A 22,729-nucleotide genomic window follows, 5' to 3' on the forward strand; every position below is an offset into this window, starting at 1 on the left:
GACTCGATCCAGGGACTCCAGGATCATGACCTGAGCCGAAGGCAGTCGCTTAACCAACTGAGCCACCCAGGTGCCCCTTTTTCGTTGTTTTTTAAGTTTTTATTTATTTATTTGAGAGAGAGGGAGAGAGCACAAGCAGGGAGAGAGGCAGAGGGAGGAGAAGCAGGCTCCCCACTGAGCAGGGAGCCCAACGCGGGGCTTGATCCCAGGACCCTGGGATCATGACCTGAGCTGAAGGCAGACGCTTAACTGACTGAGCCGCCCAGGCACCCCTGACCTCTTTTCATGTTAAGAAAGTTGTATGTATAGGTTTGCCTTCCTTTTTATATTTTACATAGGACTATATGCCCAATCTTTTTAAAGGTTGTATGATATTTCCTCTAACGGATGGTCAGTAGTGAAATTATATACTTTCTTACTATTGGACACTGGGACTCTTTTTAATGTTTTGCCATTAGAAATAGTGGTGCACAGGACAGTTTGTACATATGTCTACTTTACTACTTTGGATTACTCTTTTTGGATCGATTCCCAGAAGCAAATTCATGGAGTCAAAGTATATGAGCATTTTTATGACTTTTGTTTCAAATTCCATTTAATCATCTACCAGCAAAATATAAGAAAACAAGTATCACTCTATTTTCATCTATTTCAAAGAAAATAGATGTTACCATGGAATAAAAATTGTTAATTTTAAAAAGTCAATGTTAATACTTCATTGTTGTTTAACTTGGCACTTCTTATCTTCCCCCCCTATTCTGGTTATCGTCTTTTTCCTGAATTGGCTGTTCTTAAATTTGCCTATTGGAGTCATAGTGTTTTCCTTATCATTTTGTATACATTTTTTTCTCCCGTGAAGATTTTGATTGTATTACAAGTAATTCTTAAAAATAATTTTTCATAGCTTATTGTTACCCTTTGAATCTATTTTTAAATACGGTCTTCGTCATAGGAAGTAGCATGCAAGAGTTAACATTTTTTAAATGGAGACACAAAGATTTATTGGAAGGTCATTTTTTAACCCAGTGATATGCTTTATGTAACTCAGAGTCATATAAAGCACACACACACACACACACACACACACTTCCCCATTGATGCTACATTTTGAGCAACCAAAGGCCACACTGGTCTACTCATTTTGCCCTAAAAGTCTTGGTCTCTTGTGTCCCTATTCCAAGCGTCCTCTTCCTTCTCCACAAAGAGTTTATGTTGACCTGCACTTGTTTCTGTTTTGAATTCCTTGAGCTTCATTTGGTACTATCCACAGTGTATCTCGAACGGCTATTCAACTGCCTTCTGATTGGTTTTGCCTCCTCACCTAGAACAGAAACTCTTGAAAATTGAAGTCATTGTTTATTACATGTTTATATCTTTGTTACTTGTTTATATCTTCCATAGTACGTGGCAGCCTGAAAAATGCCCGTGCTGCATGTGAGATTAAGTAGCAGAATAGAGAGGGAAGCCATGAGTCTATTTCAGAAATCTAGGTAAAGGAATCTTATTTTAGAGTTAATTTTCCAAATTAGAATTTAGAAATAGTATCATTAGAGGAATCAACAGGCTAGTGGAAAGTGATCATATCACAAATAATGACTAAAGGAAAGGGGCATAATTCATACTGTCACACCAAGGGGCACATGAACTTCTGGCTTCAGCCTGTATCTCCAGGGACAGGTGTGATCCAGATCGTGCTGAGGAAAACTGAGGCAGCTTACCAGATTTTCACTGAGTCTTATTTAGGCAACCGTATAGATGTCCATTTCTTCCTTGATCTAGAAATTGAGATAGGAGATAGGGGTCAAATTCTGAGTATCTAGAATCTAGAAATTGAGATAGGAGATAGGGGTCAAATTCTGAGACTGTTAATAAAGATTAGATTTATAAAGCAGGGCAGGTGTCAAACCTGGTCTATGGAGCAAGGAACTGAGGACTAGGACTTCTAGCAATGGCAGCACTGTGTGCTCCCATCCTGGGAACCAAAACACTTTGTAAAGAGCTGCTGGGTGCTGCAATGGGCCTTTGTACTACGTGAAGGTAAAGCCACAGTTCTGGGGTGGTGGCGGGAGGAGGGGTTGGGGGAGCATGAAGGGAGCTGGCCCAGAAACATAGCCAGGATCTAACATCAAGGAGAAAAAGCATTTACTAAATAACACAATTTGACAATTGTCTTTATAAGACTCAGTAGCTGATGTTCCTACCATTTAATGAAATGTCTCTCGCTTCCACAGTACTTTCTCTATATTAACGACCTCATGCAATCAGGTTTTTTTAAATTATGAAAAAGCAGCACTTCAGGGAATATGTACAGGGAGAGCATTAGCTTCCCTGCTTCCTCATTCTTCAAAATATGCTATTAAGCTGACTGCTACAAGCTTGGCAGCCCGTCCAGGCTAAGGGGGAAGATAGGCTACCCAGTGGCCCCTAGAAGCCATCTAATATTTTATCTTAAGTTTTCTCCTCATCTTCTTCATTTTTTAAATTGTAATTTCCCTTTGTTACTTCCTAGTCTTCAGCAGCAACTGTGTTTGGGATAATTAGAGGAGGTACCTATATCCATATTTTTTACAAAATTAGTATCTGGGGAGCACGAGAAGTTTGGAGAAGTAGTTTACAATGTGAAGAAGGGGTTAGAAGAGAATAATAGAAATTATGTGTACAGATGGTTCGTTATGTGCCAAACACTAAGCAGTGTACTTTTCATTTCTTTAATCTGCACGGCAGCACTATACGGGGTCCATATGATTACTGTCTCAGTTTTGTAGATGTAGAAAATTATGCTTAAATAGGTTACGAAATCTGTCCAAGCTCACATGGCTAAGAAGTGATGGAACCAGGAAGCAAACCAGGAGTCCCATGCCAGAGCCCATACTCTCAGCCCCTATGTCATTGAGTCAGTAGTTCTAGGCAACAAGGAACAACCAGGGAAGGTTGAGGAAAAACATCCCCAGAAAGTCTCCAAAATGTTTAGGGAGGGGGTGAATTTCTTGCCTTTATGCTGGATGGGAAGTGGGTATTAAAGAAAAGTGTTGGCCTCGGGAAGACTGGACAGACATGAGAGAGACACCTTCAACTTCCCCCACCAGAACCTGTAATTACCTTTCTTGCAACATACGCTTGTTGAGAGATTCAGGGGAGAAGGAACGTGTGTTCTCAGAGTTTTATATCTAGTGCTGATAGAGCAAATGGACTTGATGTAAAACATATTTTTAACAACAAAGGACACAATTTTCTGGCTTGTGTATTTGTAGCAGACATCACTCAGATTGTGGGTATTATAATCAGCACCTCCTGGAGTAATACGACCAGCTCGGCACAAACTAGATTTAAAAATAAATTCTCCACCTCATCTGGAACTCCCCAGGATTCAGTCTACAAGCAAGCTGGTGTAGATGTAGTGAGGTACTTCCATCCTATTTCTCTGTGCCCTACTTTCATTTCCAGGGCCCTGTAGTGTTTCATACTGTTGCCAAGTTGGCCCAGGGTTTTGAAGATCCCAAGATCCCTAAGTGACGTATCCAAGTTCAGAGGGGACTATGAAATTAACCAATATTTATGAGATTTTCTGGATAACTTAGGTTAACCTGGAGCAGAGTAGATCAGTACATTCATTATTGAGCTCCTGCTTTGTGACAGGCATTGTGAATAACTGAGCGAACTGCCTCCAGGTTGGAAGATCCCAGATGTGTAGTTGAGGTAGCAGTGAAGGCTTCAGACCAGTCCAAATTTCCGCCCAAGGCAGAGAAGTGGGAGGGGCTCATGTACATGACAACCCTAGCCAGCCACCCCAGTAGTGCGTGGTGGCTCATGTGATTAAAAATAAATATCCTGGTATCTTCTGAACTTTGTTTTTCTTTGTCATTTATCAATATTTACCTAAAAATATAAATGCAATTTCCACTATACCCTGGACTAAGAGACAGTGTTCATATCAATATCTACAAAATGATTAGCAGGTAAACTCCTTCAGATTAAGAGAAGCACATTGATAATTTCCGTACATTCCAGACTCTCTTTTCTCCAAAATAAAACTTTTAAAAAGACTGCTTTAAATTTACCTCAATATTTGTGTCAAATTGAAGGTCTTCTTTATAGAGTCTGCTTGCAGCTGGTTCAAGAAAGACTGTGTTAGTTCAAGCATTGGAACAAAGCTCTGTTTCTATTAGTTCAACTGTCACATTAGGCCAGGTTCAAATCATTCACACTCAGGGCCTATGATCTGAAATTGGTGGTAATTTCAATTGGTGGGAAGAAGGGTCACATTTAGAAAAAAGGTTTAAAAGTCTTTTATTATAAAGATTATGTAACAAATGTGCAGGAAGTTTGGAAAGAGAGAAAAAATAATCTATTGTCCCATCATCTCGAATACATTTATGTTAAGGCGTGTTGAGAATGAAAGCCAGGCCTGTGGGTAATTGGAACAGTCAGATAGTACAACAGTATTTCCATTATTATGGCTACATAAAATATGTTAATTTGGGGGAAGAGCTAAAAATTGTCTCATTGGGACACCTGGGTTGCTCAATTGAACCTCCAAATCTTTGTTTTGGCTCAGGTCATGATCTCAGGGTTGTAAGATCGAGCCCCAAGTTGGGCTCTGCCCTCAGTGGGGAGTCTGTTTGAGATTCTCTCTTTTTCCCTCTCCCCCTACCCCTCTGCCTATCCCAGCCCCTGTGCTCTCTCTAAAATAAATAAATAAAATCTCAAAAAATAAAAATTCCCTCATTAACAATTTTTCCATGGTATTTTGATAATTATCTATGTTTATTCTTATAGATGAAATATAGAATAATTCCTACTTACAACATGGATATTCTCAATCTGGATTCCCCATCAGATATCAAATATGGCAATTAAAATGCTTTTCCAATACTCTAGGTAGAATGCATTCAATAGTTTCCAAATATATATATATGGCTATTTTATAAATATATAAAATTTTATAAATGGAAATTTAGGTCTCAATTACTCAAAGAACTCTAACTCACATGATACTGGAAGAGATGCTTTACGCGAAGGTACATACTTTCTAGTGTTCCATCTGAAGTTTTTCACATCAACCAAAGGTTGAACAATCATTACCTTTGTAAAATCTTCAGTGCCTTGTACCTGAAGTTTGACAGAATGTAAGTTAATTTCTGAGTACATATCATACAATAAATGTTTCTCTGGTAAGCTACTATCTCAGGACCTCTCTAAATATCATGTAAATATCTAAATTTACATGAAAAGTAAACATGTCTCTATTAGATAGATATCTTAAAATACCTGAATACGTTGGTTTTTTGAAAGTCAACATTCCATATACTTTCATTGATTTTTAAATGTTTTGCTCATTTCTCTTACAAATGAGAAAAACGACTAAGAGTTCATCATTAATGATCCTTTAAAATATCACCCAGAGAGATTATCTATGTGGCAAAAGAAAGTTTAAAAAACAGTAGACTTCAAGAAATCCTTCAACATGTGGTTGTTTTCGATATGCTTTGAATCACATTGGTACCCAAATCTACAGTAAGCAGGGCTTTCTGCCTGTGAGAGTAGACAGAGTTGGGTAGGTTTTAAGTTGCCTTGAGAATCTCTTGCTTGGGCATCTAACTTCCCAATCAGCACCCACAGTAGAGCTCTGTTATTATGTATTCAAGGATAGAGGTAGGGAGCACCAGAGTTAAGTGTAATGTCTTACTTCTTGTCAGTGGCATCTGTTCAGAAAATTTTTCTTATGACCCTTTCTCATCTTGGGATTCCTCTTATCCCCACCTCATGTTTTTCTCCTGTCCCAAATCTACCTCTTAAGTACTTCTGTCATAGCTGTACATGTTTCATTAACATATGTATGTTTCTTTTCACTTGGTTGAGACATCTTTTGAGGGTAATTGCAAATCTCATTTGTCTTGATCACTTTAGCGTCTAGCACGGTTTCTGCCATGTATTCATTGCTTTAAAAATATATGCCTAATTTAATTGACTCTAGGTCCCTCTTTCAATTTACTTTTTGTAGCTATATTTTGTATGTCCCCTGATTCCTCCTGACATGTGCCTCTCTTTCTCTACCCCAACACACACACACGTGCACACACACAGTCTGCCTTCTTTCTTTCTTTCTTCATATGCACAGCTTCTCATTTTGATTGCCAGGAAAACTCAACAGCTTAAACATGGGAAGTCTTTCATCTTACATTCACTTTCAGAGTAGCTGAGCAAATTCCCCTGATACTCAGTTCAGCATGGGTCTGGCAGAACTTTTCTAGAGTACTGTTGATACAGTCCAGGGAGAGTGGTCCTTCTGCAATGTGTAAATGAACTTACATGCCCTCTGTTGCTATTTATAATTGCACCAAAATCTAACTAAGGCCAAAATGTACAGCTCGGTCTGCTTCATTGACATTGAACAGGAATATCTTGGTATTTGGACTACTTAGAGCCAAAACAATCAGTGACTTGGGTGTATGTGGTGTGTGTGCTTATGGAGTGGGAAGGTGGAAAAGTGACAATTTTTCTAATGTTCATACATTGTCTGGGTATATGGCATATTGACTGGAAGGCATGAATCAACATTTCTATACCTGATAGCACGTTATAGGAATTAAGGAAGGTGCCTTATAAACTTTTCGTAACTGACAATCTTCTATAGCTCCATGGATAAGGATGACATAGATCACAGTTTCATCATAGATATCAGTTTTGGTGTTCTTTGGTATATCTTTTACACAAACATTACAGAGTTTTAACTGCATCTTGTAGTTCCAATCCTATAAGGAAAACAATTTCATAGTCTACTGTTTATAAAGTTTAATATCAATCCCTAAATAGTTAATTGATAACAGTACTTTAATACAATTCCATTCAGAGAGAAGGATGAGTTTATATATAAACACCTCTTACCTCATAAGATAAATGTTCCCTCATTTTTTTGGCAGTAATAGAAAGTCCAAGTTTTAGCCACATTTTATACTCAATGTGAGGACAACATTGTTTAAAAGCTTCATACAAGTGATTTTTAGGAATAAAACATGTCTGAAAAATGGAGGATATAAATTTAATATTTCATTCTGCACACCTATAGTTTAAGGATAAAAGGTTTTCTCATTTACATATAACATTAAAGCTAAGAATTTAAATTCTGTAAGATTCATGTTGTTGCCTGGACACCTAATAAGATGTGTATACTAGTAAATATTTGTGTGATCTTATCATAAATTAAATATTAAAAGGTCACATGCTCCAATGAGACATTATTATTCTTACAGATTCTGCAAAAGTAGAAGAAACATATCAAAAATAATTGAAACTTTTAAACTAAAGATATAAATATTTCTAAAAATACATAATTTTAGGTGAGCAAACTTTTTAGATAACAATAAATGCCAGTGCTAACAATGAGCAGACCACTGGCTATGAGGAATAAGCTGCTACGAATATACAAGATGCTGTGTATGTTGGTTTTTATTTCTCATGGGTAAGTATGTATGAGTGAGATTGCTGGGTAATATGGTAATTGTGTGTTTAACTTTATAAGAAAATTGCCAGTCTGCTGTTAGAAGGGTTGTAACATTTTACCCTCGCATCAGCCATGATGGAGATTTCAGCTGCTTCACATCCTTGCCAGTATCTGCTACTCATTATTTTTATTTTTAGCCAATGTAGTAGGTGTGTGGTGATATCTCATCATGATTTTAATCTGCATTTCTCTGAGAGCTAATGATATCAGGCACCTTCTTCATGTGCTTATTGGCCATTTGTATATTCTTTTGTGAAATGTTTGTTCAAATCCTTTGCCCGATTTTTAACTTGGTGTTTTGTCTTCTTATTTTTGAGTTGTAAGAATTCTTTATAGGTTCCATTGTCAAGTAATTTTTCAGATAAAGATATTGTGATACGTTTCCATTGTCTGTGGCTTGCTTTTTCCATGTTCTTTGTGGTGTCTTTTTAAAAAGCAGAAGATTTTAATTTTAGTGACATTCAATTTATCAATATTTCCTTTTATGGTTAGTGCTTTTTGTGTCCTGGCTTAGAAATCTTTGCTTATCTCAAGATCTGTGTTTCCGTTTAGAATTTTTATAGTTCTAATTTTTTTTTTTAAAGATTTTTATTTATTTGTTTAACACAGAGAGAGAGAGAGCACAAGTAGGCAGAGCAGCAGACAGAGGGAGAAGGAGAAGCAGGCTTTCCGCTGAGCAGGGAGCCCGATGCGGGGCTCGATCCCAGGACCCTGGGATCATGACCTGAGCCGAAGGCAGCCGCTTAACGACTGAGCCACCCAGGCGCCCCTATAGCTCTAATTTTTATGTTTAAGTCTATCATCATTCCAAGTCAATTTTTGTGCACAATGTATGGGGCCGAGGCTCATAGCTTCCATATAGATATTTGGGATTTTCAGGATCATTTGTTGAAAATACTATTACTGATTATTATCATAATATTAATTAATTAATTATTATATTAATATTATTAATAATATTACTATTAATATCAATATCATATATACACAATATATGAATCTATTTCTGGATTCTCTTCCCTGTTCCACTATTCTATATTATCTTAAACTAGTACCATTTGGTGTTGATTATAATACATTTATAATAAGGCTTCAAGTCAGACAGTGTATGTCATCTAACACTATTCTTTTTAAATTTTAATTCCAGTGTAGTTAATGCACAGTGTTATATTAATTTCAGGTGTACAATATAGTGATTCAATAATTTCATATATTACTCCAGTGCTCATCAAGATAAGTGTACTCCTAATTCTCTTCACCTATCCTATTTCACCCATCCCCCCACCCCCTTCCCTTTGGTGTCCATCTGTTTATTCTCTATAGTTAAGAGTCTGTTTTTGGTTTGTCTTTTTTCTTTGTTCATTTGTTTTGTTTCTTAAATTCCATATATGAGTGAAATCATATGGTATTTGTCTTTCTCTGACTTATTTCACTTAGCATTATACTCTCTAGATCCATCCATGTTGTTGCAAATGGCAAGATTTCATTCTTTTTTATGGCAGAATAATATTCCATTATATATATATATATATATATATATATATATATATATATATATAAATATGTGGTGTGTATATATATATGTATATACACACCACATTTTCTTTATCCATTCATCTATTGATGGACACTTGGGCTGCTTCCATAATTTGGCTATTGTAAATAATGCTGTAGTAAACATAGGGGTGCATATATCCCTTCAAATTACTGTTTTCAAATTCTTTGGGTAAATACCCACTAGTGTGATTACTGGATCTTGGGTAGTTCTAGTCTTAATTTTTTGAGACACCTCCATTCTGTCTTCCACAGTAGCTGCACCAGTTTATATTTCTATCAATAGTGCATGAGGGTTCCTTTTCCTCCACATCCTTGCCAACACTTGTTTCTTGAGTTTTTGATTTTAGTCATTCTGATGGGTGTGAGGTGATATCTTATTGTGGTTTTGATTTGCGTTTCCCTGATAATAAGTGATGATGAGCATCCTTTCATGTGTTTGTTGGCCATTTGTATTCTTCTTGGAGAAATGTCTGTTTATGTCTTCTGCCCATTTTTTTTTTAAAGATTTTATTTATTTATTCATAAGAGACAGAGAGAGAGAGAGGCAGAGGGAGAAGCAGGCTCCCTGCCAAGTAGGGAGCCCGATGCGGGACTCGATCCCAGGACCCTGGGATCATGACCTGAGCCGAAGGCAGACGCTTAACCATCTGAGCCACCCAGGCGCCCAATCTGCCCATTTTTTAATTGGATTGTTATCATTATTTTTTGGTGTTGAGTTGTATAAGTTCTTTATATATTTTGGATACTAACCTTTTATCAAATATGTCATTTGTTAATATCTTCTCCCATTCAATAGGTTATCTTTTAGTTTTGTTGATTGTTTCCTCTGTTGTGCAGAAGCTTTTTATTTTGATATAGTCCCAATAGTTTATTTTTGTTTTTGTTTCCCTTGTCTCAGGAGACATAATTAGAAGAATGTTGTTATGGTTGATGTCAGAGAAACTACCATCTGTTCTCTGTTCCAGGATTTTCATTTTTTTATTCATATATTTTTTAGGTAAGCTCTATGCACAATGTGGGGCTTGAGCTCATGGTCCCAAGATCGAGAGTCACATGCTCTACTGACTAAGCCAGCCAGGCACCCCTATTCTAAGATTTTTATAGTTTCAGGTCTCCCATTTAGGTCCTTAATCCATTTTGAGTTTATTTTTGTGTATGGTGTAAAAAAGTAGTCCACTTTCACTTCTTTGCATGTAACTGCCCTGTTTTCCCAACATCTTTTGTTGAAGAGATGGTCTTTTTCCCATTGTATACTCTTGTCTCCTTTGTCAAAGATTAATTGGCCATATAATTGTGGTTTATTTCTGGATTTCTATTCCATTGATTTATGTTCCATTGATTTATGTTTCTTTTCTTTTCTTTTTAAAAAGATTTTATTTATTTATTTGACAGAGAGACACAGTGAGAGAGGGAACACAAGTAGGGGGAGTGGGAGAGGGAGAAGCAGGCTTCCTGCTGAGTAGGGAGCCTGATGTGGGGCTCAATCCCAGAACTCTGAGATCATGACCTGAGCCGAAGGCAGGTGCTTAACTACTGAGCCACCCAGGTGCCCCTGATTTGTTTCTATTTTTGTGCCATGCTGTTTTGATTACTATAGCTTTGTAATATAATGTGAAATCTGGAATTGTGATACCTACAACTTTGTTTTTTTTTAAAGATTGCTTTGGCTATATTAGCCTGGTGATGGGTATGAAAGAAGGCACGTATTGAATGGAGCACTGGGTGTTATATGCAAACAATGAATCATGGAACACTACATCAAAAACTAATGATGTAACGTGTGGTGATTAGCATAACATAATAAAATAAAATAAAATAAAAGATTGCTTTGGCTATCCACGGTCTTTTGTGGGTCCATACACATATTAGGATTGTTTGTTCTAGTTCTGTGAAAAATGCTGTTGGTATTTTGATAGGGATTACATTAAATCTGTAGATTACTTTGGGTAGTATGGACACTTTTAACAATATTTGTTTTTACAACCTATGAGCATGGGATATCTAATTTCTTTCATAAAGGTTTTATAGTTTTCAGAGTACAGATCTTTCACCTCCTTGATTTATTCCTAGGTACTTTATTATTTGTGGTGCAATTGGAAATGAGATTGCTTTCTTAATTTATTTCTGCTGCTTCATTATTAGTATATAGAGATGCAATGGATTTCTATACATTGATCTCATATCCTGCAACCTTACTGAATTCATTTATCAGTTCTAGTATTTTTTTTTTTTGGTGGTCTTTAGAGTTTTCTTTATATAATATCATGTCAAAGAGTGAAAGTTTTACTTCTTCCTTACCAGTTTAGATGAGTTTTATTTCTTTTTCTTTTCTGATTGCTATGGGTAAGACTTGCAGTACTATGTTGAATAAAACAGTGAGAGTGGACATTCTTGTCTTGTTCCTTACTTTAGGGGAAAAGCTCTCAGCTTTTCACCATTGAGTATGATGGTAGCTGTGGGTTTTTTACATACAGCCTTTATTTTGTTGAGGCATGTGCCCTCTAAACCTACTTTGTTGAGGGTTTTTATCATGAATGGATGTTGTACTTTGTCAAATGCTTTTTCTGCATCTATTGAAATGATCATATGGTTCTTATCCTTTCTCTTACTGATGTGATGTGTCACATTGATTGATTTGTAAATATTGAACCACCTTTGCATCCTGGGAATAAATGTCATTCAATAGTGGTGAATGATTTTTTTTAATGTATTGTTGGGTTCAGTTTGCTAATATATTGTTGAGGATTTTTGCATCTATGGGTAGGTATCTTGATGTTCATCAGAGATATTGGCCTATAGTTCTCTTTTTTGTAGTGTCTTTATCTGGTTTTGGTATCAGGGTAATGCTGACCTCAAAGAATGAATTTGGAAGCTTTCCTTCCTCTTTGGTTTTGGAATAGTTTGAGAAGAGTAAGTATTAACTCTTCTTTAAACGTCTGGTTGAATTCACCTGTGAGGCCATCTGGTCCTGGACTTCTGTTTGTTGGACTTTTTTGATGCTTGTTCAATTTCATTGTTGGTAATTGGTCTGTTCAAATTTTCTATTTCTTCCTGATTCAGTTTTGGGAGGTTATATGTTTCTAGGAATTTAGTCATTTCTTCTAGGTTGTCCAATTTGTTGGCATAAAATTTTTCATAATGTTATTTTACAATCCTTTGTATTTCTGTGGGGTCAGTTATTTCTCCTTTTTCATTTCTGATTTTCTTTATTTGAATCCTCTCTCTCTCTTTCTCTCTCTCTCTTCTTTTTATGAATTTGGCTAAAGGTTTATCAATTTTATTGATCTTTTCAAAGAACCAGCTTTGCAGCATCATATCCAGAGGTACATGATGCCCAGCTGTCCAACTTTTAGTGATGCTACAATTGTTTTTAGGTGGTGCCAGCCAGGTCCTTTCACTATAAAGTTTCCCATCAACATTGCACACAGTAGTTTTAGCATCAATTGATGGCTGTTGCCTAGATCCATTATTTCATTGAGATGGCAAAATGAAGATATTCTAATTCTCTGTTTCTACATTTGTTAGCTGGAATTCTGTATAGAAGAATATTTCTTCATTTTTTTTTTTTTTTTGGTTACCTTGAAAGAGTTCATAGTTAGGCAGGATAAATGTTGAATTCTTTCTATTTAAAAAAAAATCAATTTGTAGAGTAGTAAGTTAATATCCCAAAAATCTTATTGGAAATTAAACAAATTTGGTATCATCATCAACTTATGGATTTTTACATATTATGGGGCTCAATTGTTTGCAGTCATTGTTCTTTTTGAGTTTAAATTAGGCCAGTGATAGCCCCTGTTGCTTTGAGAATTTTGTCCTCATTGTGCCTGGGGAAACTTCCATCCACTTTGCTCAACTTTTTTATTAATAGATGTTAGTTCTCTGACTTTTTCCCTTCCTGACCCCCCAAATTATGGTATTGATAGCTAAAATATGTCCTCTAATTTCCCCATGAGAGACCTCATTTAATCAGTTTTTCTGGTTAAATTTTTCAATATGGTAGGTTAACTTTTGCAAGCCATTTTGCCAGGACAGTATACTGGATAAGTATAATTTGGTAACAAGTTTTATTCCTTTACTATTCCTATTTTTTAATAAAATTATCACTAGACTGTAAACATATGCTAAGTACAGAAATAACCTTAAATTTGATACTAGATATTTAATAAGATACAGCAATAGACCATATAGTGATGTTTTCTGACCTCCACTACAGTTTTGCAGGTAGCAGAACACATCATGGGTTCGTTAGTTAAACAGTTTAGCTCTCCTATTATTTCCCCACTGATCGCAAAGTCTGTGTACATTAGCTGATAATCTTTTTCCTCTGACTCCCAGAGCATTTGGTCAATTCCGAAACCAGGTTTTGATCTTTGAAGCTGTTTAGGAATGAAGAAAGAGAAAAAAAACATATGCCAGTTAATTACAAAACTCTCTAATTTTTTACTTTTTTCCTTTGGTTTTAACAATTTTAATATGTAGATATTGTTTTGAGGATACTTCTTACTTATACCTTTTAAGGCAATTTTATTAAATTAGCAAAAACATTCCTAGATACTGCAATATTTCTGAATCCTTCTACTCAGCCAACCTATACCTACCTTAGAATGGCTAAATGCCTAATTCAGATAAACATAAGATGAAAACGACCTATAATATTCCATCTTAAAGATGATCCTTTGGATGGTTTCTTGTTATCTATGGGAAAGTAATGCTTAAAAGGTGATAGGTAATGTTAACCACTGTGTTTGAACAAGAAAACTGGATGGTAGCTGTTGTCCTAAAAGAGGAACAATGCAGTTCTTAACATGGAAAACTATGAATTCTCAATTTTATAGAATTTTTAACTAATGTTCCCAAGTGCATTTATGAGTAACTTTGACTTACCTTTATCATACCTGATATTATTATATAAATTCCTTTGGGCTCATCACCTTCTTCAAATATATCATTTCCACAATCAAATGTTACAACTTTGGCTCTTTCCTTAAAAATATCACCAAATGATATAAGATACAAACACTATATTAGCAGTGGTTGAGGATGTTGAAGTTTACATCTTAATGAAAGTTTTTACATTTTAGAATATCAGTCAGTAAGATCCAACTTATTGTGTTAGTGATAAATTTGTAAGAGAAAATAGGAGTTATGAATACCAAAGAGAAGAAGGGGATATTCATAGATCTTTGTAACTTCAGATGGGGTATTTATACATGGATTAGAAAAGAACTAATCTAATATAAGAGTAAGAATGTAATGGAAAGATAAAAATATTTCATCTGGATGAAAAATAATCAGAACAGATTCAGGCTAATGGCATATCTACATCTCACACATAGTTATGCTCTAAACAGCTGATGAAGTAAATAAAAAATTCGTTCATTCAAAATATTTTAAGCAGGTGGAAAATATGCACCTGCTCCTTTGCCACCAAGTAGATAGAGAAAAATAATGTTATTAGAACAAGTTAGACCTATTTAATTGTTCATTCTACAAACAGTCTTTGAGCATCTTCTATGTAATATGCAAAGTGCCAGGGGTGGGTATTCAAAAGATGGATGAGCTAAAGGATATAGCACAGAAGAGGGATGTAAAGGTAATTGTAATGCAAGGTACTTAATGCTATAATGAAACTGTATAATGGACATAATGACGACAACCTTGGTCCTCCAAACTCAGGATGGACCACAGAATGGTCTTCTACTGGTGTGGTATTTGCCCCCAAAGCCTACTTTTCTGAGTTACCTTTGGTAGGAATGTTTCCAGGATCTTTCCAGAGAAGCAAGATTTGGGAAGAAAAAAAAGTGAAAACAAAGGATATTTCAAGAAAAGTAAACAGCACCTCCAGAGGAAGGGAATTAGAAAACAGTGAAAAGGGTTTGGGGTACCATGCAAGGTTGAGTATAAATAGAGTATGAGGTATATGATGAATGGACAACAGAAGATGATGATGGAAATGTAGACAGGAGGCAGATTGGGGAAGGTCTTTCCAGGTCACTTAAAGGGATTTTGATTTTATCCCATAGACAATAAAAGACTTTTAAAGAGTTTTAAGCTGGAGAGAATCACAGTCTTAATTAAAAAAAATCATTTGTTGGTACATTATAGATGGTATTACCAGAAAATAAAAATATTACCTGAATGAAGTTTATATGGTCTTTGTCTTTATCTAGCCATGGAATATGGTAGAGTGCTTCTTCAACAGTAAGGGGCTTGATAACAGGTTGAAAATCAAGTATCTCTCTTTTTTTGGCCATTATTAACTAAAACCACAAAATATAAGAAAGATGAACAAAACCAGTGTTCACAGAATGCTTAAGAAATTATGGCTTTGTACTATTTCCTTTACTTGCTCTTCTGAGATTTTTGTTCTTCTGTGGAAACCTTCAACTTCTCCCCACTGATAGCATTTTTCTGTTATCATCATTCTGAAGTCATAGATTAAACATTTAAAAGTAAACTTTTTTTTTACTAAATTAAAGTAGATAAACAAAAAGTGCACAGATTAATAAATGTCTGCTCAAAGAACATTTACAATGTGAAAAGATCTGGGTAACCAGCACCCAGATTAAGAAATAAAACATTTACTGCACCTAAAATCTCTCTTACATTCTCTTCTAGTCATTTCTTCTATCTAAAGATGACCTCTCTTCTATCAGAGTTTAGCTTTGCTTGGTTTTGAGATTTATCTGCATGAAATCAATGAGTATGTACTTGTTTGTGTCTGGTTTTATTTGCTCAATAGTATGTTTGTGAGATTCATCTCTAATATTGCAGGGAGCAGAAGTTCATTCCTGTCATTTTCATTGCCATAGAGGACTATGTTGTATGAATGTACCACAGTTTTGTCTACTATTGATCAACATTTTGGGTGTGCCAGTTTTGGCCTTTGTAATGCTGCTGTATTTGTTTGCTGTACATATGTACACATTTCTGTGGATATATGGTTCTGTAATCTAATTGCTGTGTCATATGTGTATGTTCAAATTTAGTAGATTCTGCCTAACAATTCCAAAGTGATTGCATTAATTTACACTCTTATTCTAACGTTCCAGTTGTTCTACATTATTGCCTACAGTTAGTTAAAAAAAAAATCAAGTATTCTGATGGTTGTGTATTGGTATTTCATTTGGTTTTAATTTGTATTAAGCTTACGACAATGAAATTTAGTACCTTTTGTTATGTATTAGTCATTTGAATATCCTTTGTTGGGAGGTGTCTACTCAATCTGTAGGACTCCTTTTAGCATTTCTTTCAGGGCAGATCTAGTGGTAATAAACTCCCTCCAGTTTTGTTTATCTGGGAATGTCTTAATTTCTCATTTCTGCAGGACAGTTTTGCTGGAAATAGGATTTTTTGTTGATAGGTTTTTTTTCTCTTTTAGCACTTTGAATATATCAGTTCACTTCCTTCTGGTCTACAAAGTATCTGATGAGAAATCTGATAATAATCTTATTGAAGATTGCTTATATGGGATGAGTTGCTATTGCTGATTCAAAATTTTCTTTTTGTCTTTTTGACAGTTTGATTATAATGTGTCTTGGTGTGGGTCTCTCTCAGGTCATCCTACTTGGAATTTATTGAACTTCTTGGATGTTAATATTTATGTCTTTCATCTAAGTTGGGAAATTTTTGGCCATTATTTCTTCAAATATTCTCTTTCTCTCTCTCTCCCTTCTCCTTGCGGAATTCCCACAGTGCATATGTTGGTCCACTTGATTGGATCTCATGGGTCCCTTAGATTTTGTTCACTTTTCTTCAATCTTTTTACTTCTGTTACTCAAATAGGATAATTTCCATTGTTTTATCTTTAAGGTGACTGATCTTTCTACCTGCTCAAATATGCCTTTCAGTTCTTGCCACATAGATGTTATATATTTTATGTTAGGTTCACACTTAAGGATTTAGAGTTTTTAATCACTACTGTGAATAGAATATTTTTCTACATTTTCTTTAGTTGGGGAAGAATTTTGAATTTTGATATTATTTCTGAATACCCTATGATTTATCTTATTCTTACAGATTTTAATTTATTTTCCTAGGATTTTAAATTAAACAATCAACATATAATAACTTTTTTCCTCTTTCTAAAAATTTTATCTCTCAATTTCCTTTCTTTTTTTTTTCTTGACCTGGTTAAGACTTCCAGCACAGCATTCAGTATTTGGAGTGGCACTGTTCATTCTTCTTTCATTCCTGACTTTAATTGTAATACTTATAAATGTTTTGACACCCAATACAATGTTTTGACATCCAATACAATGTTTCTTCTAAATTTTTAATAGAAACTCTTTATTTAGTTAAGGATGCTACTTCTCTTATTAGCCTTAAAAGAATTTTAAAAAATATTTTGAATAATAAATTTTGTCAAATTTTTTCTTTCTCTTTAAATCTCTTAATAAGTTATATAGCTATTTGGGGAGCTAAAACATTCTTAGTTATAGTATACTAAACTTTTAATATATTACCAGATTCAATTAGCTACCATTATGTTTAAAAGTTTTGTATATGTATTCACAAGCACAATAGCTTTTGGGGTTTTTTCTTATACTATTCCCAATTTGGAGAGTAAATTTTGTACTTACAGAATTAGTTGGGATCCTCTATTTTTTTATATGTCATGGTACCATTTAAATAATTTAGAGAAAGGAAATGTAGTGAATTTTTACCCTATAATTGAATGTTCTTATAAATCACAGGATTCTACGGGAAAAGTTGTCTCAGTGTCAAAGATAATTCCTAGAAAAATACTAATATCCACTGTAGCCTAGGAAGAGAAATAGTTTCATCATACCACTGGTTTGGGAGCAAAGCATAGAAAGAGATGGTCCCTTGTTGTGGCAAGAAAGGGAAAGAGAAATTGAGCATTGGAGCTCAGGGAAGGAAATGCTCTATTGTAGGTGCTTATCTTTAGATAATTATTTTAAGTTAGATAGTCATATCTCAGAGATGGCTTATATTGAAAAATCAAAAGTAGGTTTGAAGATCATGAATAACTATATATCAAGTAAGTATATTTGTTTTAAAAATATGCTACCTTACCTTATTAATTTCAGAACCTTCAATTTTATGAATAATTCCTTTTGACCTAAAAACCTTAACAATTTCTCTAGCCAAATTGAGCATGACATTAATCTCCTCCTTTGTTTTCATAGTAACAGCGATTTCTGGGTGATCATACTCTAAGTAGCCTGAAAAATAATATGTTCACATAAAATAAGAACATTATTTAAATATTTCATGTAGACAATAAGCTAGTATTTCCACTCTAAATCCATGAAATACAACTCCCAACACAGAGAAATATATCTCTCCCTGATGAGGCCTCCAGTAGTTGCAGAGTTCTGCTTGCCGTTTTCTTGTCAGTTTATACCTAAGCCCATGAGGAAGGGCAGACAGCCCTCATTCTAGGATTAACAATTACACTGATATACCTGCATGGGACACTGAGAAGCTCTTCTGGGCTCTAGGTCTAGAGTTTATGTCCTACTTTTCTATTCTGTTTGAATTAGGATTAGCACTTAGATACGGCTTCTGATGAAGTCCTTTCATTCATCTTGGGTCATTGTCCACCCAACATTCTTGTGCATCTAGATGACTCATCTGTCTATGCTCTTCTGCTTGACTTATCTGGATTCCTGAATGCCCACGAGAGTTGCATTCACTTAGATTCTACATTTTGGCTTTTCCTTCATGATGGCTTCTTGTCTAGCTTGGTAACTATCTGCATGCAAATCTCTCAAGTCTTGTTTGATTTTCAGACTTGCTGTGCCCTTTTGCTGCCCACCACCTAGTACCAAACCCCCTTCTTCTCCTCTCACATGAGCACTATACTATAGGAGTGTGTCTGTCCCACTCCCAGGATTTATCCTGTACTAGGAGCATGACGTGGCATGACTCAGAGAATAAACTGTTGTCATGTTTAGGCATAGAAGCTCCCAGTGCTCTATCAGAGATCTGTGAGATTCTCTTCTGATTTCAACTTATAAATCCTAAATCCTCAGATGGTAGCTCTGTGGCAAGTGAAGGGAAAAAAAATTACTTTTTTCCTTGTTTTGCTCAGCAAGGTATGTGTACTTTTGGTTTGGAAGAAAATAGAATTTAAAAGGTGATAATAGCATGTATAAACATGCGATGCCAATGTGTTTCCTTTAAAGAGAAATTAAAAGGTCTTCATTGAGGTATAAGGCAGGAAGAACAAGTGTGGAGAGGTAATATTACACTAAACCCATCCAAACCGAAGATATGATCATATTGATTAAAGTTATATACTTTATTACTAGTAATAAATAGGTTTCCTCAAAGATCAGTTTAGTTATCAAAATAATTGCCTTTCTGGAGTAATGATAATAAGAGATGGTTGTGTTTAATCTTTAGGGCGAGGGGTACATACCTAGCTCTTTCATAGCATGTCCTGTATTCTTCATAATCCTCCTTAATAATATCTACAAAATAAAAGAAGAGTTATCCCCACTGGAGAACAAGCTGTTATAAAATATCTTTACATTTGCTACTGATGGATTTTTTTTTTTTACCTAACTAATAACTTCAAAGAAAAAATATGATGGGGAGCTTTTCAGGGATTAGAATTGAATTTTGTGCAATAAATTTTATTTTGCTCCAGCAAATTGGTGGAGAGAATAAAAAGTGGTTTCAATCTTAAATGAGGTAGAAGGTTTGGCCAAACTGTGTGAGAGCAGAAATGAGGACTAAAACTGGACATCTTAGAGATTCAGGTCCTTTTGTTTTCCCTACTGTGTATTCTCAAATTCCAGTGCTAAATATTCTTTTCCAGGTTAGAACAGGTAACAAAATTCAGGAAAACAGTTTTAAAGTTACAGGTGGTGAAGAAAGGAAAGATACTGTTTTTTTGTGTTCTACTACATATCACATGTTCAATTTTCTCAACTACAGAGCTTTGGGCATATTACATGGCATTCACGTGTTCTACATTGCCTTGAAAGGTAAATATTTCACATAGTTGACAAACTTGTGAGAACAACCACCTCGGTCAAAAAAGTGAAAATCTAGAACTTAGGCCCTAGAATTCTCTTCGCTGTTTACTAGCCGTGTGACTTTGAGAATAACCATTCAACCTCTCTTGGCTCTTTTTTGTTCCTTATCTGTGTAATGAAGAAATTAGACAAGGTGTCCTTCTAGATGAGTTATTCTTACTTTTTCCATCTGCCAGATCCCCACCCTTTGCTTCTTTTACTATTTACTGTGGGAAAATCAGGCAGGGAGTGAGGAAGGGAGCCTTTGGGAATTATGAGGAAGCTCCCTTTGCTTAACACTGCCATTATGTCTCATCCTCCAATATTTCCTATTTAGTGCACCTGTAGCTGACAGATCCTGGAACTGGCATCAGGAGGGAGCTGATGACCACTGCACATATGTTTCATGATAGCCTCCACAAGAACCAAAAAGTGGGTTGCCAAAACCTCATGATTTGTTACTGTGGCACAGACATTTAAGTAAGGAAGCTTTTGAGTAATACAAATGTAGACTAGTTTAAGTTTTTACAGAAATTACTTAGTGAATCAAGTCAAAATCCCCATCTACATATATAGATAGAGGACATAATGGGTGAGGGCAACTGAGGGATTGGAGGAATAAACCCTTTCCTTACTATTGAAAGTTTTCTCACCTGTTTAACTTGCTTAGAACTTGAAATCTGATCAATTATAGTCATTATGTCTGCTTCACCTTGGACATATCCTTTTAGTATAGCATACTTAAAGGACAGCTGGTGACTCATCTTTTGATCTATTATTTGCAGCAACTTTGGGGTTATGAGCTGGAAAAAAACAGAACTACTATTTAATATAAATTGTATACATTTAGATAATTATATATTGATTAGTTTAACTAAAGTAGATAATAAGAAGAAATGACATGCTTTCAACAATAACTATAGTAACCTGTCAAGGTTTTTAGTTACTTTATTCACGGTAATTTTATAACTTCATGACCAGAGTGATTTCCTTATAATTAATAATGTTGGACACCTATGGTGAAGTTATGAATTTACTCTTTACTTATGTCCCTTATAGAGAATTGGATGCTAATTTCAACTGGTTTAAATTCTTGGAAAACAATGCAATTAATCTTCTGGGCTTAAGTCATAAATGTCTATAAAGTACTGCCACGTTTACCTGTGAAATCTCCTACTAACCTTTTTAGAAGGTTTATTCGGGGGTTGGAACCCATCACAATTATATTTCTTGTTTGACCCCAAGGATAAGTGCAAAAGAGAGTATGTACAGAATGCTAACAAGATAAAAAAAAATGATGTCCTTTATTAGGTGGTACTTAAACTGAATCTTGAAGAATGACCATAAGCTAGCACTTTGAGGATTAATGGCAGCTGGTTGGGGGGCAGAGTATGGAGATTATGGAGCATAGACAGGAAAACACAGGAAATATATAATTTGGATATTCATAAAATAATATGTTATAAAATTTAATTTGTGAAAGGGTTATAAAATTTAAAATATAAACATCACCTCAATAGAAAGTGGAAGTCATAAAACTACTAAACTGATTTTAGTTCATATTTCATGATGCAGTCAGTAGAAATTTGAAACTGAATGATTTAATAGTTCTTTACCTTCAAAATACGTAGTATGCGAAGAAATCGAACAATTTTTATAAAGATTACTGTTAGAATAAAATCAAGAGTATAAGTAATGGAATTTGTCTCAATAAGAATTATATCTATGATGCCAACTAATGTAATTGCTAACTCAAATAGGTTCCAGGTATGTAAAAAATATTCCTTCCTCATTGCAGCCATCTGTTGATTAAAAAAAATAGGTTATCTTGTTTTTGCTTTTACTGCAACATTTTCCACAATAACTGAAACATCACTAGTTAGATTTTTTCTGATCTACCTTAAGACTACTTGTCTGAAATACTAGTAAGTAATCATATTAATTTAAAATTAAAATGCTTGAAATATTGAAGCATAGCTAAGAGAGTGGGAAGTATTAAAGATGATTGTGGATGCTAGTCTGGGAAATTGGGTTTCCAGTGGAATTTTGAGGGAAAAGTAGGTTTAGAGAAGATAAATTTTTTAGAATGTGCTATTTGAGATGTTTGTATAGTATTTTGTTGGAGAGACCCAGTCCTCAGTTTTCTATATGATCTGAGGCTCTTGATAAGATATGAGCTGGGAACATGAATTTGGAAGTTATTAGACAATAAATGGTAGCTGATGTCAGGGAAGTGGGAGAGATAGCATGGCCTATGAACTTCTTTCTTTTTTACGTCCATGTGTCCTGTATCATTTTCCATATCCTCCACACCAATCTAACATCTCTCCAATATCCATGCTGACCAATCCATCCCAAGTTCCAGTCACTGGGAGTGATGTTCCTTGCGGGTGTCATGGTGTTGCTTCTAAGTTTTCCCTTGTTTTTGTCCATCATGTTATGTACTCACATACTCATTCTCCAGTTGTTGATTCATATAACACAATATTATTATCCGTTTGTGGTGATACATTTCCTCATTTTACAACTACCTTTATATTAAATTTAAAAATCAGATCATGAAATGTTTATCAAGTATAAAGGAGTATCTATCACTCTACCTATTGATCTGTTTATCTATCTAGTATTAAAAAATAAAATGAACACTACCCTGCTAAGTTTATGAACACTGCCAATATCT

At 35.0% G+C, this 22,729-nt stretch overlaps 1 protein-coding gene across 1 annotated transcript in view; it reads right to left on the reverse strand.

Annotated features, from left to right (window-relative positions):
* Positions 1 to 22,729, reverse strand: part of SLC9C1 (solute carrier family 9 member C1) — a 75,086-nt gene that overhangs the window by 887 nt on the left and 51,470 nt on the right. The window contains exons 15-26 of the mRNA XM_064589402.1: positions 21,666 to 21,851; positions 20,703 to 20,852; positions 19,449 to 19,500; positions 18,098 to 18,246; positions 15,193 to 15,318; positions 13,943 to 14,041; positions 13,261 to 13,434; positions 6,886 to 7,017; positions 6,567 to 6,752; positions 4,989 to 5,109; positions 4,059 to 4,108; positions 1,719 to 1,775 (exon numbers count right to left, since the gene is read on the reverse strand). Coding sequence (XP_064445472.1) covers positions 1,740 to 1,775; positions 4,059 to 4,108; positions 4,989 to 5,109; positions 6,567 to 6,752; positions 6,886 to 7,017; positions 13,261 to 13,434; positions 13,943 to 14,041; positions 15,193 to 15,318; positions 18,098 to 18,246; positions 19,449 to 19,500; positions 20,703 to 20,852; positions 21,666 to 21,851 — 1,461 coding nt within the window. The 3' untranslated portion in view covers positions 1,719 to 1,739. The remainder of the gene's footprint in view (positions 1 to 1,718; positions 1,776 to 4,058; positions 4,109 to 4,988; positions 5,110 to 6,566; positions 6,753 to 6,885; positions 7,018 to 13,260; positions 13,435 to 13,942; positions 14,042 to 15,192; positions 15,319 to 18,097; positions 18,247 to 19,448; positions 19,501 to 20,702; positions 20,853 to 21,665; positions 21,852 to 22,729) is intronic.

The sequence above is a fragment of the Mirounga angustirostris genome, unplaced genomic scaffold (genome assembly GCF_029215605.1).
Source record: "Mirounga angustirostris isolate CCGP_5_RB_7025 unplaced genomic scaffold, mMirAng1.0.hap1 SCAF_1, whole genome shotgun sequence".
NCBI classification, from domain to species: domain Eukaryota; kingdom Metazoa; phylum Chordata; class Mammalia; order Carnivora; family Phocidae; genus Mirounga; species Mirounga angustirostris.